Source organism: Symphalangus syndactylus, chromosome 5, assembly GCF_028878055.3.
Source record: "Symphalangus syndactylus isolate Jambi chromosome 5, NHGRI_mSymSyn1-v2.1_pri, whole genome shotgun sequence".
NCBI lineage: Eukaryota > Metazoa > Chordata > Mammalia > Primates > Hylobatidae > Symphalangus > Symphalangus syndactylus.
In genome coordinates, this window is record NC_072427.2 from 40,476,709 (window position 1) to 40,491,456 (window position 14,748).

The 14,748-nt window shown below is 45.4% G+C and overlaps 1 protein-coding gene across 7 annotated transcripts in view; it reads right to left on the reverse strand.

Annotated features, from left to right (window-relative positions):
* The window catches only part of SLC24A1 (solute carrier family 24 member 1), a 44,957-nt gene that overhangs the window by 18,551 nt on the left and 11,658 nt on the right, over positions 1-14,748 (reverse strand). For 5 of the 7 annotated variants that reach the window (XM_063638899.1, XM_063638896.1, XM_063638898.1 and 2 more), the window contains exon 3: positions 10,705-12,720. In XM_063638899.1, coding sequence (XP_063494969.1) covers positions 10,705-12,594 — 1,890 coding nt within the window. In that variant the 5' untranslated portion in view covers positions 12,595-12,720. Of the gene's footprint in view, positions 1-10,704; positions 12,721-13,346; positions 13,388-14,748 lie in introns of those variants that run through there. The other 2 variants (XM_055278095.2, XM_063638900.1) reach the window with 2 other exon arrangements.

Genomic DNA, 14,748 nt, shown 5'->3' on the forward strand with positions numbered 1-14,748 from the left:
GCTGGGATTACAGGCATGAGCCACTGCGCTCAGTCTTATTATTTTTTAGACAGAGTTTTGCTCTGTTGCCCAGGCTGGAGTGGAGTAGCACGATCACGGCTCATTGTGGCCTTGACCTCCTGGGCTCAAGCCATCTTCCCACCTCAGCCTCCCAAGTAGCTAGGACTACAGGTGTGTACTACGACACCCGGCTAGTTTTTGTATTTTTTGTAGAGATGGGATTTCACCATATTGCCCAAGCTGGTCTCAAACCGTGCTCAAGTGACTCACCCACCTCTGCCTTTCAAAATGCTGGTATTACAGGTGTGAGTGACTGGCTACGTTTTTTTGTTTTTTTGTAGAGATCAGGTCTCTCTATGTTGTCCAACCTGGTCTCGAACTCCTGGGGTCAAGCAGTTCTCCTGCTTCACCCCCACAAAGTGATGGGATCACAGGTGTGAGCCAGCACATCCAGCCTTTAGTGTTATCTTTAAGCAGCAGGATCACAAATAGCTGCCCTCAGCAATCATCTTTACCTTCTCATTGCTTCCCTCATCCCACCAACCTCCATGGCTAAACCAGAACTGAATTTGCTACACTCCCTTCTTTGTTCAGCTCAGAAAATATGGAAAATAGCGCTTGATCTAGGGCCACTCAGCCATCCCTCCAACTTATTCATTCATTCAGTTCTTATTTACTGAGAACCTGCTATACTATTTATATGGTGCTATTCTGGTGGCTTTAGGGATACAAAGATGCTTAGGACATGGATTCTGTGTCCAGAAAGAAATTGAGGCCAATGATAACACAGATGCATAACAAAGAAGAATGTGGTTCCTGAAATAAAAGGCACAGATAGGTGCTATGCTGTGATGGGCAAGGAAGCTTTTTGAAGTAGCTAGAATTTGAGTAAGCTTTGAAGGATTGGGAGAGGTTTGAATGCTTGGATACATATTGCTAAATGAATGAATGAGCATAAAAATGAATGAAACAGAGTATAAATAACCAATCTGCATATGAAGGGGGCACTGTGCATTTTAAGAAATCCCCCCAACTCTTTCGTGACACGCCTGTAAGTTTACTGGGATATAAGAGGCTACAGCACTGAACCCATTGGCCCAGCCATCTCACTATTTCTCACATCCAACCCTCACCCAAAGAGTTCTCTTTTTTCTTTTTCTTTTTTCTTTTTTTTTTTTTTGAGACGGAGTCTCACTCTGTCGCCAGGCTGGAGTGCAGTGGCACAATCTCGGCTCACTGCAACCTCAGCCTCCCGGGTTCAAGCGATTCTCCTGCCTCAGCCTCCTGAGTAGCTGGGACTACAGGCGTGCACCACCAGGCCCAGCTAATTTTTGTGTTTTTAGTAGAGACCGGGTTTCACCATATTGGCCGGGATGGTCTCGATCTCCTGACCTTGTGATCCACCCACCTCGGCCTCCCAAAGTGCTGGGATTACAGGTGTGAGCCACTGCGCCTGGCCAAGAGTTCTCTTTAGAGGCAAAGAACTGTGAGGGTCCCATCTACACTCTGGGGTGGATGGTTCTGTACACCGAGGGGTAGGAGAGACTGATCTTTGCCCCATGGTGCACACGCCTAATGGTTTCTCTGCCATTCAGATTTATTCAAGCCAAAATACCTTTCTAAGGATTCATTGTTCATGGCTAATTTCAGTATGCACTTCTAACTTTCTGAAGTCTTTCATATCCATTTTCTTATTTGATATGACTAACTCTGTGAAATAGACAACAATCAAACTATTGTAGCTATTTTGCTAGATGCGAAAACTGAGATGCAGAATGATTCCATCACTTACCCACACTCACAAAGATGGTGACAGAATCCTGTCTTCTTCTCTTTTTTTCTTTCTTTTTTTTCTTTTTGTTTAGAACCCTGATCTTATCTCCATTCAGTTTTTTCTTTTTTTGGTGCTTTTGATTTGGTTTTACTAAATCCCATTTATTTTCCCAAGCATAAATAAGGAAATGAGGTCAAATCTATATTCCCTAGTGGCTCTATTTCATACTTCGACATTTCAGGCAAATGGACATGAATGTTTCTCAACATTTGGGTGTGGCTGATGAGTCCATTTATGAGTAACAGCACTGGAAAGTAGGTGCTTTCTGAGCATGCCTTTTTCACAAACACATTCACCTCTCACATCACAACATTCTCCCTGCTCTTTCTTCAGCCCAGTTACCCCCACCTTCTTCTCCTTACAACAATTAGCAAGAGGCTGAGGTAACAGAAGAGGATGTCTTCATGCCTCTTGCCGAGGATGAGCAATGGGATCCTTTGCAGCTGTTTATAGGAACTTCAGGTGGCAAACCATGGTAGCCCCTCGTGGGCTTGTCCTCCTGACCTCCATTTGCTATTTCCCACTGATACAGCAATTCCTCTTCTCGACCATCCATAACACATTTCCTGAACCACACGTTAGTCTTAAATTTTTTTTTAACATTCATTCAACAAATATTTATTGAATCCCTTATCCGAGCCCTGCCTTCACTCAGCTTCTCTCAGGTAGAGCACACTTCACTTTAGCCCTTCACTGAATACAGTATTGCACCCCAATCCACTCCATTTGTCTATCCTGGAAACCCAGAAGTCTACCCAAATTCCTCCCTCTCCCTCACAGCCCACATCCAATTAGCTGTCAGACCTCGTTCCTGAGAGTTCTCACATTTCACTTTGTCTCTGCACTCTCCTGCCTACAGTCCTGCACAGCCTCCTGACTTCTGATCCGTTCCTCTTCCAGCACATTCACCACCCCTCAGCCAGAGTGGGTTTCTGAGCAAAGCATATCATGTCCCTCCCAACACACTGGGAGCCCCACTCTCATCCAGTAAGAGTCTAAACTTCTTAACTTAGCACAGCCTCCTGCGTACTTGCTGTCCAGTATTGCCCAATAGAAATATAATGCAAGCCATATATGTAATTTTAATTTTTTAGTAGCCACATTTTTTAAAAGTAAAGGAAACAAGTGAAATTAATTTTTTTATTTTTTGGGACGGAGTCTCACTCTGTCACCCAGGCTGAAGTGCAGTGGCAAGATCTTGGCTCACCGCAACCTCTGCCTCCCAGGTTTAAGTGATTCTCCTGCCTCAGCCTCCTGGGTAGCTGGGATTACAGGCACCTGCCGTCACGCCCGGCTAATTTTTGTATTTTTAGTAGAGACGAGCTTTCACCATGTTGACCAGGCTGGTCTCAAACTCCTGACCTCAGATGATCCACCCACCTCAGCCTCCCAAAGTGCTGGAATTACAGGCATGAGGCACTGTGCCCTGCTGTGAAATTAATTTTAATAACACACTTTAACCTGATATTCCTGAAATATAATTTCAACATGTAATTAATATTACAAATATTGGGGTGTTTTACATCCATTTTTTCAGACCAAGCCTTTGAAACCCAGTGTATATATTAAACTCATAGCACATCACGAATCTGACTAGCTGCGTTTCCAGGGCTCAACAGCTGTATGCAGCTGGTGGCTACAGTCTCTTCTTGCCCTCTCATTTCTCTGGTTTTTGCACATTGCTACGAGACTCCCTAGCCCTTGTATAGTCAGTGAATTCCTGCTTGTCCTTCAAGATTCAGCTAAGTATCCCCTCCCCTAGGAAGCCTTCCCTGACCCTCTGGTCTGTTGAGATGTTGGCTCTCTGCAGTACTAAATCCCTCAGCACTTACCTGTGCTGTAAGTATAGCATTACACATGATAGTGTAAACTACTGCTTTACTTATCTGTCTTTCCCGCTGAGAAGGATTTACCATGGAGATGATGAAGCTTAAGCTTCAGGGCTCGTCACTCTCCTACACAAATCCCTTCCAAGGCTTGCACCTAATTTTGTGGCAACATTTTTATATTCTTTTTCTTAGTGAGTATCAGGCCCCACAAAACCTAGATTAACTCCACCTCCTCCATTAGACTAAGCTCCTTGAGAGCTGGAACTGTGCTTTATTTATCACCATATGCCAGACCTATCACAGGCCTCATACAAAGATGTTCAATGAATGTCTGCTCAATGAATGTTGGGGTTCTTGAGGGATTACTCCCAGACTATCTGTCTTTCAGAGTAGCATCAGCCAGTTCTTGATTTTAATTACCATACATTCGTTGGTGATTCATAATTTTCTGTTTCCAGCCCAGACTTTGTTCCTGGGCTTCAGACTCATTTGTTCCACTGCCTCCAAGATATACCCACTTGGAAGTGACCTAAGCACCCAAACTCACTATTCCAAAGTGGGAACTCTTGAGTCTCCCTAAACTTACTCTTCTTTCTCAGTGGATGGCACTACCATCCACCCTGCTGCTCAAGCCAAAAAGATCAGCAGCATCCTTGATTTTCCTGATTCTCTCACCCTCCATATCCACTTCACACCAAGTCCAGATGATTCTGTCTTAAAACATTCACAAATACATATAAACAGGCCACCACAGCCTCCTAACTGGACTGCCTGCTTCCACTCTTGCACACCTACAATTCATTCTCTACTCAGCAGCTAGGGAGGACTCTCATTACTTCATTCCCCTGTTGAGCTCGAAATAAAATCCGGGCTGGGCGCGATGGCTCACACCTGTAATCCCAGCACTTTGGGAGGCCGAGGCGGACAGATCACAAGGTCAAGAGACTGAGACCATCCTGGCCAACATGGTGAAACCCCGTCTCTACTAAAAATACAAAAATTAGCTGGGTGTGGTGGCGTGTGCCTGGAGGCTGAGGCAGAATTGCTTGAACCTGGGAGGTAGAGGTTGCAGTGAGCCAAGATCGTGCCACTGCACTCCACGCCTGGCGACAGAGCGAGACTCTGTCTCAAAAATAAAAATAAAATAAAATCCAAACTCTGTATCTGATGCAGAGGGCCCTGCATGGAGTATTAGATTGGTGCAAAAGTAATTGCGGTTTTTGCCATTAAAAGCGAAAGTAATGGCAAAAAACACGATTACTTTTGCACCAAACTAATAGCTCCCACCCTCTTCTCCAGTGGTATTCTGTACCCCTCTCCCTATTACTCACTAACCACACTGGCCTTTATTCTTTCCTCTAATGTGCCAAGCTCTCTTTCCCAGCTCTGAGCTTTTGCAAATGCTGTTCCCTCTTCCAGGAATTCTTGTCACTGGCGATGGGGTGGTTTCCCTTCTCATTCTGCAGATCTCTACTTGAAATTCTCCTCCAAGAGACCTCCCCAACTCTCCCTCACTAAAGGGGGCCCACTATTATTTACAATCACTCTCTATCACATGCCCTGTTTATTTCCTTTACAGCACTTGTCATATGCTGAAATTAACATCTTAGTTTATTTTATTTGTTTATCATCCATATGTCCACTCCCCCACACTAAAAAAAATTCTGTTGGTTGCATATTTACAATTAATTCAGGGAGCAGAGCATCTAGAAATTATGCTGTTCTTTGTAGAACACCATGAATATCTAATTTCATATTGAATCCCATCATATGCACTAGGAGAAAATATTACTGGGTTGTATGAATGCATGCAAAATCTCAACTACAAGCTTACACATATCCATGAAAACAACAAACTGTTAAACTAGATGTGATCAGATGTTTGAGTTTTTCTGTTAATATTTGTTTGTTTCTTATGCATCCATTTTGTCATCTGCTGGCACCCACTGGTAGGTGAACATTGAAAGCTTAACGTTTTTTTTTTTAATATTGTGGTTAGGTTTTGGTTTTGTTTTGTTTTGAGACAGAGTCTTGCTCTGTTGCCCAGGCCAGAGTGCAGTGGCATGATCTCAGCTCACTGCAACCTCTGCCTCCTGGGTTCCAGCAATTCTCCTGCCTCAGCCTCCCGAGAAACTGCAATTACAGGCGCGTGCCACCACGCCCGGCAAATTTTTGTATTTTTAGTAGAGATGAGGTTTCACCATGTTGGCCAGGCTGGTCTTGAACTCCTGGCCTCAAGTGATCCACCCACCTCGGCCTCCCAAAGTGCTGGGATTACAGGTGTGAGCCACCGCACCTGGCCAAAAGATTAAGAAAATTTTATGAAGACAAACCCTAAAATTGAGCATTCTATTCTTACCATCTTTTCCTGACAATTAGAGGGAAGCTGATTATTATTCAAAGAGTCGAAGAAGGGAACCCCTCAGCCCAGGCTACGGTGGGCCCTTTGGCAGCACAGTGAGTTCCCTGGAATCTAGTGTGGGCAGGACCCACAGAGGCGGGGGGGCCTCGGTGGCTGCTTCCTGCACACAGCCCCTTGCGTCCAAAGCAGGTAGCTGGCTCTGCAGGTCACTGATAGAAGCCCTTAGGATAAATGCCAACCCTGATAAGAAAGGGGAGGACCAGCCCCTAAACAGGCAGCAGGTTTGTCTGCTTGAGGTCTTGTTGATTGGTATAATTTTTAAAATCCTGCCAGGGACCAGGTGTGGTGGCTCACACCTGTAATCCCAGCACTTTGGGAAGTCAAGGTGAGAGGATTGCTTGAAGCCAGGAGTTTGAGACCAGCCTGAGTAACATAGTGAGACACACCCCCATATCCTCCCCACCGCCCCCACCTTCTCTACAAAAAGTTTTTGAAATTAGCTGGGTGTGGTGGCATGCACATGTAGTCCCAACTACTCAGGAGGCTGAGGAGGGAGATTGCCTGAGTCTGGGAGGTCAAGGCTGTAGTGAGTCGTGCTTGCGCCACTGCACTCCAGCCTGGGCAACAGAGCAAGACCTTGTCTCAAAAATAAATTAAAAAGTCCTTCCAGGATGAAAATAGCCCCCAGAGCATTTAGGAGAGAATGGCAGACTTTTCCCCAGGAGTATTCTAGAGGGAACAGTGTGAGTATGGAGCTTCCAAAGTAGCCCCAATTAGGCTCTTTTCTCTGCTTTGCATCCCTTTTTGCCATTGGCTTTCCACAGGACTGTCTTGCTAATCATACACCTCAGGCAGATGGCTGGTGCTTCCTGGCTTATCTAGTCAAATATAAAGAAGGGCCCCTGCTGTCCTTCAAATACCAATAAGGCTTTTCAGCCAGCCTAGCGCCTCCGCTTTTCTGTCTGTTGGCTTTCTGTGACTATGCATGGTCAAGGCAGGTCAGAGATTTATCATTTTTGGCCAGAACAAATACACTGAGAGCTTCAAAACCAAGTATACTTGAAAACTAAGTTTCAGAGAGACAGCCTGTGTTCAGAGTTAGACTGTGTTGATAACTATGCAAACATTTACCATTTCCTTATTGGGGTCATAAAAGGCATCCTCAAACCAATATATGTCAATCTGACAATGTTGTCCAAAATATTTTTAGCTTTGAATTTTTTTCAGCCAGTGTCAAAAGTGAGATTCTAAAATACTTACTATATGTCTATGTCCGATACTAAGTCCTTTATTTTTTTCTGGAAATATTCTTAAGTAAATTCTGATTAGAATCACTCCTAAAACACCTTTATCCTGATTCTAGATACTCAGGGCAGAATAAACAGTAAAGTGAAAGATCCTCCAGCTCAGAAACTCAACAGCTATCAGGTGGGTGAATATCCAGTGATAAAATGGATTGTTCTCTGCTGACTGTATGTTTCCAAGTTGCTCAGGAAGAAGAATACTTGGAAGTATGTTGCTCTTAGTAAAATACCACGTGGCCATTCCAATTAGTTTATTTATTATCTGTAGCTGCTTTCACACTACAAGGACAGAGTTCAGTAGCTTTGACAGAGACTATATGGCTTGCAAATCCTAAAATATTTACTGTCTGGCCCTTTACAGAAAAAGTTTGCCAACTTCTACTTAGCTCATCCATTCACTTTACAGATGAGCAACCTAAGACCTGTTTGAAAAGCAAAGTGGCTTCGCAGCGCTTTGCACAGGGTTCACTTCATTGCAGTTAACTTTCTCTAGGCTTGTCCCTTCTACTGGATACAATCTTTTTATTTCCCACACTGGCTTTCATTTAACTTAATAATAATGGTTTGTTGTATTGCATTGACTTGCCCAGGGAAACAGGAATAGTCAGCAATGGAACCTGGCTTAAAACTCAGATATTGTGATTCATGATCAATTATAAGGATCACCAAGTAGCTGTGTAATTTTGGCTTAGTTAATTGTCCTCTCTGAGCCTCAGTTTCCTCACCTGCAAGATGAAGGTAATCTATTCCTTGTACGGTTTTATGAGAAATTGTTAAGATAATATATGTATGGAATAGGCTCTCCGTAAGCAAGATTCTCAACCCCTGACTCCTCTGTCTCACTAAACTAGAGTTCTGGAACTTTTAGGATTACCTGAGGAAACTGAACTAAATACTTATGGAACTTCTTCTAAGAATAAGACACTGGGCTTGGCCCTTTAGGAGGTACAAAAATTATTTCCCCACTTAGTAGCAGTGATAAGCCTGATGTGACCAGACTTATGATCTGGTTAAAGGGAAATAAGCATCCTTGAAGGGGTGATGACATTTAAAAAATGCTAAAGGGGCCAGGTGTGGTGGTTCATGACTGTAACTTCAGCAATTTGGGAAGCTGATGTGGGAGGGTCACTTAAGACCAGGAGTTTGAGACCAGCCTGGGCAACATGGTGAGGTCCCCATCTCTACAAAATATTAAAAATTAGCTGGGCATGGTAGCACATGCCTATAGTCCCAGCTACTAGGGAGGCTGAGGTGGGGATTGCTTGAGCCCAGGAGTTCTAGGCTGCAGTGAGCTATGAGTACACCAGTGCACTCCAGCCTGGGCAACAGAACAAGACCCTATCTCTTTAAAAAAATTCATACTGGATCTATTTCGACAAATAAGAACAGGGATGTAATCATCACTGTGCTTACTAGTTGGCAAGGAGTTGCTACTAAAGCCCTTGAAGAGTCACTTCAGTAGGTTATGTGTTCTCCTTTGAAATCATGATTATGCTTCATTTGTCCTGCAAGCTTTGCTTTGATGGTCTAGCTCTGATCAAATGGAAAGTTCAGAGTTTGTAGAGTCTAAAGAGAAGCAGAATTACTATGAGGGACTAGGAAGCAAGTCAGAGGCACTTTGGAAACTGCTGGCCTGTTGTACACCAAAGCATTAGGCATTTTCTTCAGAGGAGAATACCAGGACTTCATGGCCACCCCTGAGAACTTAGCAAGGCCTGCCCTAAGAACTGCATTAGGAGGGAGGTTTCTGTTTCTTTGTATTAAATTCTGTAATGCTCTAAGCCTCTCTTTCTTTTTGAAGCCTTTGGCTTCACGGAGGACAGTCTGGTGGGAAATAACACCGAATGGGGAGTTAGGAGACTGGGTTCCTGTTCCAGCTCTGATACCCGTTGGCTGTATGACCCTGGGCAGGATATTTCCTTTTTGGACCACCTGCAAATGATACAATAGAAGCTCAGTTGACCAGATCAGACAAATAACTACTGCGTTGGGTCCTGACAGAACTGAACTCACTTGGACACAGGACATTATCATAGAATGTTAGAGTTAGACAGGACCTTTCAGTGATTAGTTAGACTCTGTCATTTCTCCTAGAGAGAGCAAAGGACCTGTCTATGGTCACACAATTCATTAGGGCAGAATCAGATTAGAACCCAGGTTTCCTGGCTCTCTGTTCCATGCTTTGGCCAGAACAACATTTTATCTAAAAAGTCTAAAGGAAGTGCATTTAATCTCCCTTGCCTCATATATCTCACAGACACATTGCTGAGTTTGGTCTCCATCCTGCTCACTCATCAAAACTGCTCTGGATTAGTAGCTAAGTCCTTCCACTCTGCATGCAAAATTCTGCCCACACCAGCGGCTTCTCTGAGACCTGGAATAGGCAGGCTGTGAGCCAACCCTTACCCAAACTCACCCTTTAGGAGCAGGAGAGAAGTGGCATCTGTGTTCCCTAAGGTACCCTCACTTTAGAGTCTCAAGGAACAAAAAACTTGGAATGATCTGGGTGTGGTGGTATGTGCCTGTAGTCCCAGTTACTCCCAACCCAAAAAACCCAAAAAATTTTGGAATGAATTTTCAGAGATCATTCTGCAATTAATCATCTTCCAGGTTATTGAATCATCCAATGAATTTAACAGGAAGGTCCCTCAAGCGGGCAGAGAAGTTCTTGGAAAGGAACTTATAGGTCAGGAGAAAGCCCCAGGATTGGTGCTCCTGGTGTCTGGTCTCCAGTGGGCACAGAGAGAGGGGCTCTGCCCCCAGGGCTAGCTTATCAGTGGGTGAGTAGAGCTCCCATCTTCTCTAATATTTTCAGAACAAAACAAAAATATAAAACCCTCCCCCTTCTCAGACGCCATCCAAGCCATCAGCCCCTCCACGTCTGGAATGTGAACTAACGGGATTAAATGAAAATGAGGGTGCTAGCTAAACCGTGAACGCCATGCATATGGAAGAGATTATCATTTTTCCTCGCCTGGCATCTTCTTGGACATTGTCCAAAGCCCAACTCAAATGTCATTTCCAAACACCTGGTCACACCAACCCAAGTTCAAATCTTGGCTCCACTGCCTACTTGCTGTGTGACCTTGAACATGCGGTTTAACTTCTTTGGGCTTCCGTTTCCTCTCCTGCAAATGGGGATCATAATATAACTAGTTTATAGGGTGATTAGGGGTTAAGCCAATGTCATGCTTACAAAGGCCCCAGCACAGTACCTGGCAGAGAATAGGTACTCTATAAATGTTGAATAAATAGAAAGAGAACCAGAGCATTCATCTCTTGAGGTCTGATCCAGCACCTTCTCTTCAGGTCCTGGCTTCACCACATCCTTTCATCTCAAAGGGGCTAGAGAAGCCTGAGCCAATTTGTCCTTACCTTGCTGAGGTCTCCTAAGGCCATGACCTTGGCTGCTGGCCTCCTGCTGAGCTGCTCCTTCACCCAGACCTCGATATGCTTGTTCCACTTCATGGTGAACACATAGAAGGCATAAGCCAGCAGCAGCAGCAGGCTCTCCCACCAGGCAATGAGGCTGTCCAGGAAGAAGAGGATGAGCATTATCAGGTCAAGGATGTAGAAGGAGACATCACGGAATAAGGGCCACCAGGTGAGGTTGAGGATCTCTCGGGAGAAGAGGGAACAAGTGCCAATGACAAAGAGAATGTTGAACACAGCAGAGCCCACAATGGTACCGATGCCCACATTGCTGTGGGAAATGAAGACACCGATGAGGGAGGTGAAGAGCTCAGGAGCAGAGCCTCCAGCAGCCATGAATGTGGCGCCTGCCACATCCTCAGAGATCTGCAGCTTGTCTGTGATGACACCCAGGGCTGGAACAAAGTACTCGTCGCAAACAATGGCCAAGGCCACAAACACATACATCATGCCAAAAATGTGCAGGACCACCCAGCCCTGCCGCCGCTCCTCCACACTGAACAGATCTGGGGGGTACTCTCCCTTGGGGTGGAGGTCTGGCAAGCTGGGAGGCAGCACTGAAGGACTGGGACTGAGCTCCTCTGGGAACAGGGCCGTTGTGAGGCTTGGGGAGGGAGTGGTGGGCATGGCTGGGGTTGGCTTCACAACCACACAGTGATGGACCTGCGTGGTCAGCTTTGCCCTGACCGTGGGGGTTGTTGAGGTGCTGGGTGCTGTGGAAGGTTTCTTTGCCAGCCTCCAGACTGTGGCTGGGGCTGTTCCGATGGCTGATACACTGGTCCTGGGTGAGGGATTCCTAAGACTCCAGGCAGCAGTGAAGGCTTTGGTTTCTGCTGGGCTGCTGCCTGTCATGGTGCTTATTGTCACCTGCCCCTCAGAGGTGGCTGGGGTATGCACCAGGACTGTTCCCTGGGGAGTCTTCAGGTTGTTCTTTCCCACTAACCCCCAGGGATGGGCTGAGCTGTTACTTTCCACTCTTCTGGGGGGAGACAGGTTGTTTTTTTCCACGACGCTCCTTGGAGAAATCAAGACGTTTGTTTCTACCTCATGTGTCAGAAAAGTTGGGGTGCTAACGAACATTCCCTTGAGAGTGGTTGGGGTGGTTTCCTCCATTATTCTCTTAAGAGAGTTGGTTTCCAGTATTTTATAGGTTGCTGTAATGTCACTATCCTTCACTGTTGTCCTGGGGGTGATCGCATGGCTTGTTTCCATTGTCATGAATGTGGATGGAGCGTAAGTGCCTACTCTTCTACCACGTGGGGAAGGAGTATACTTCACCTTTTCCCTGACTTGAGTTGGGCTGTAGCTCTTCATTTCTCCCCTGGATGTTGGGATATACTTTTTTACTATTTGTCTGCTTGAAGTTGAGGTGTAGTAAGTCAGTGTTCTACTGGATGTTGGGGTGTCTTCCTTCCTTCTTTCTGTACCTGCTGCGGTTGGGCTGTAATTATTGTTGGTTGTTGTTGGGATCATCTTGGCTGTTCTTTTAGGCATACTGGGGATATTCTCCACTGTCATGCTCAGTGTTGCTTCATCACTGCCCACTGAGGCTTGGGGTACCAGCATCTTACCCCCCTTTTCGGAGCTAGGTTTTGAAGGGTTGCTGCGCACCATCATCATCTCTTCACTGGGGAGGTCCCGACTGGCCAGTTTTATAGGCTGATGAGATGAGACTGCTGCCCACAATGAGGAAAGGCCCCGGGGTCTCCTAAGGTGCTGATAGGTAGAACCGATGATCAACATTCCCAGTAAGAAGAGGAGGCGACTCCAATGAAGCCGCTTTGTCCGGAGTAACCACCTCTCTTGCGGCCCCATCCTGATCAATTTCCCCATGCTGGCCAGTTGTATCTGGTTACAGAAGGCCTCTCATTCTGTCCTAAGATGGAGGCTACTCTGGGATTCAGGTTGGTGATCAGAGAAGATTTCTCCATGAAGCCCAGCCAGGGGGTATCCACAAACCTAGGTGGGTAAAAAAAGAGATTATTTACCACTAAGAGGAGATCTGGGATCCATAACACCCTCATACAGAAAAAAGTGATAATAGAAGCCCCAGGAACACAAAAGTATCATGCATGGGGTCTTTGCAAGAGTAAACTACTCCTGCCCCCTGCTCCAGAGAAAAATGCCTACTCTTAAGAGAAAGAGTGCCTAGGGGTCCTCTGTACTATGTAGGCATGCCAGCAGCCCAGGTTCCTGAGCTGGAGCCTGAGTGCTCTATGGAGTCTACCAAGTCCTCCCTGGGCTCTCAGCAAAAGATCTGCCAGTACTCTTCAGGTCCAAGCCTAAGATCTTGGGAGCTCAGTCATCCATAGCTGGTGTCAGGCCACAGGTCTCACCTTATCAAAGGCAGGAAGGAGGTAGGGAGATATGGCTTTAAGCTATAGACAAAAAGAGGCAGCAGTGGAGGGCATTGCCAGGGACATTAAGGCTCCATGTATTTTTTTGGACTGACTTAAAACAATTCCACCATCCAGAGTGGGCAAAGCTTAAAAGTTAATGTTATAGAGCTTCCCAGAGAATATGGCATGGTGGGAGGATCATGCGGAATGGAGTTGAAAGCCTAGACTCCCTGTTCTGCTGCTTACCAGCTGTGTCATCCTAGACAGGCTGAGCCTTGGTGCCTCATCTGTGAAATGGGCATGATAACATATATATTGGTTATGCAAAGATAATATCTGGAAGGACATCTGGGGAAGGGAAACTGAGGATCAAAAGTCAGAAGGCGACTTATTTTCACTGTATATTCTGTTAGTTTAACCTTTTTATCATGTGCATGTTATATTTTAAATTTAATTTAAATTAAATTAGAATATGAATAATAACACTGTCACAGGAATGTTGAGTGAGTAAAAACACATGAAAAGCATTGAACAGGCCGAGCACGGTGGCTCACGCCTGGAATCCCAGCACTTTGGGAGGCAGGCGGATCACTTGAGGTCAGGACTTCAAGACCAGCCTGGCCAACATGGTGAAACCCCATCTCTACTAAAAATACAAAAGTTAGCCAGGTGTGGTGGTGCAAGCCTGTAATCCCAGGTACACAGGAGGCTGAGACAGGAGAATTGCTTGAACCTGGCAGGCAGAGGTTGCAGTGAGTCAAGATTGTGCCATTGCACTCCAGCCTGGGCAACAGAGCAAGACTCTGTCTCAAAGAAAAAAAAAAAAAAGAAAAGCACTGAACAGAAAGGTTAGTTTTATACAAGAATGAAGGAGGGAAGAACATGAAAGCCCTCAAAGAATCTTCATTTTATAAAGAAGGGCATTGAGGCCCAGCCCAAGTAAGTATTTATTAAATCTCTAATTAATGTCCACAAACTACTACAAAACAATAACTGGAAATGATTGGTTTTGCATATGATATATTAGAAGTGAACTGAGTAACCCATGGAATCTGTCTGGTACAACTCCTCGTCTGAGATATGAAAACACAGAGGTCCAGAGAGGAGATATGACTTGCTTAACATCACACAGCTAGTGAGTAGCCAAGCAGATGAGCCTCCTAACTCCCCTTTCTTTCTTGCATGTCACAATAATCGGAGATGCAAAGGTACTTGTCTTAAAAAGCAGGAGAGGGACACGCAAAAGGAGAGGTAGGAATAAGTGAACTTCCTTCTATGTCCCTGATTTCTATAATTTTCTTTCCACTATCTCCCTGCAGCCCCCCGATCCTTGCCATGAACTCAACACTTTGCAGCAAGCCCACTCGTATCCCCAACAGAAATTTCAGAGGGCCTCTCTCTTTCTAATATTCCTGTGTTATGTAACAGAGCTGACCTGGCACCCCAGCTGATCCCTCCTACCTAATTACATCATTTACCTTCAGACCTTGACATCTGGCTGTCTTCTCAGCTCTGGAAACTTGTCAGAATCCAATATCTCAAAGAGTGGGTCTGAAGCTGGACAGCAGGGAACACCCACCCCATTCTCCTGCCCCCAGCTCTCCTATGGAATCGTAATTCAAGGCAGGGTCGGGTGTGAAGGGCAGCT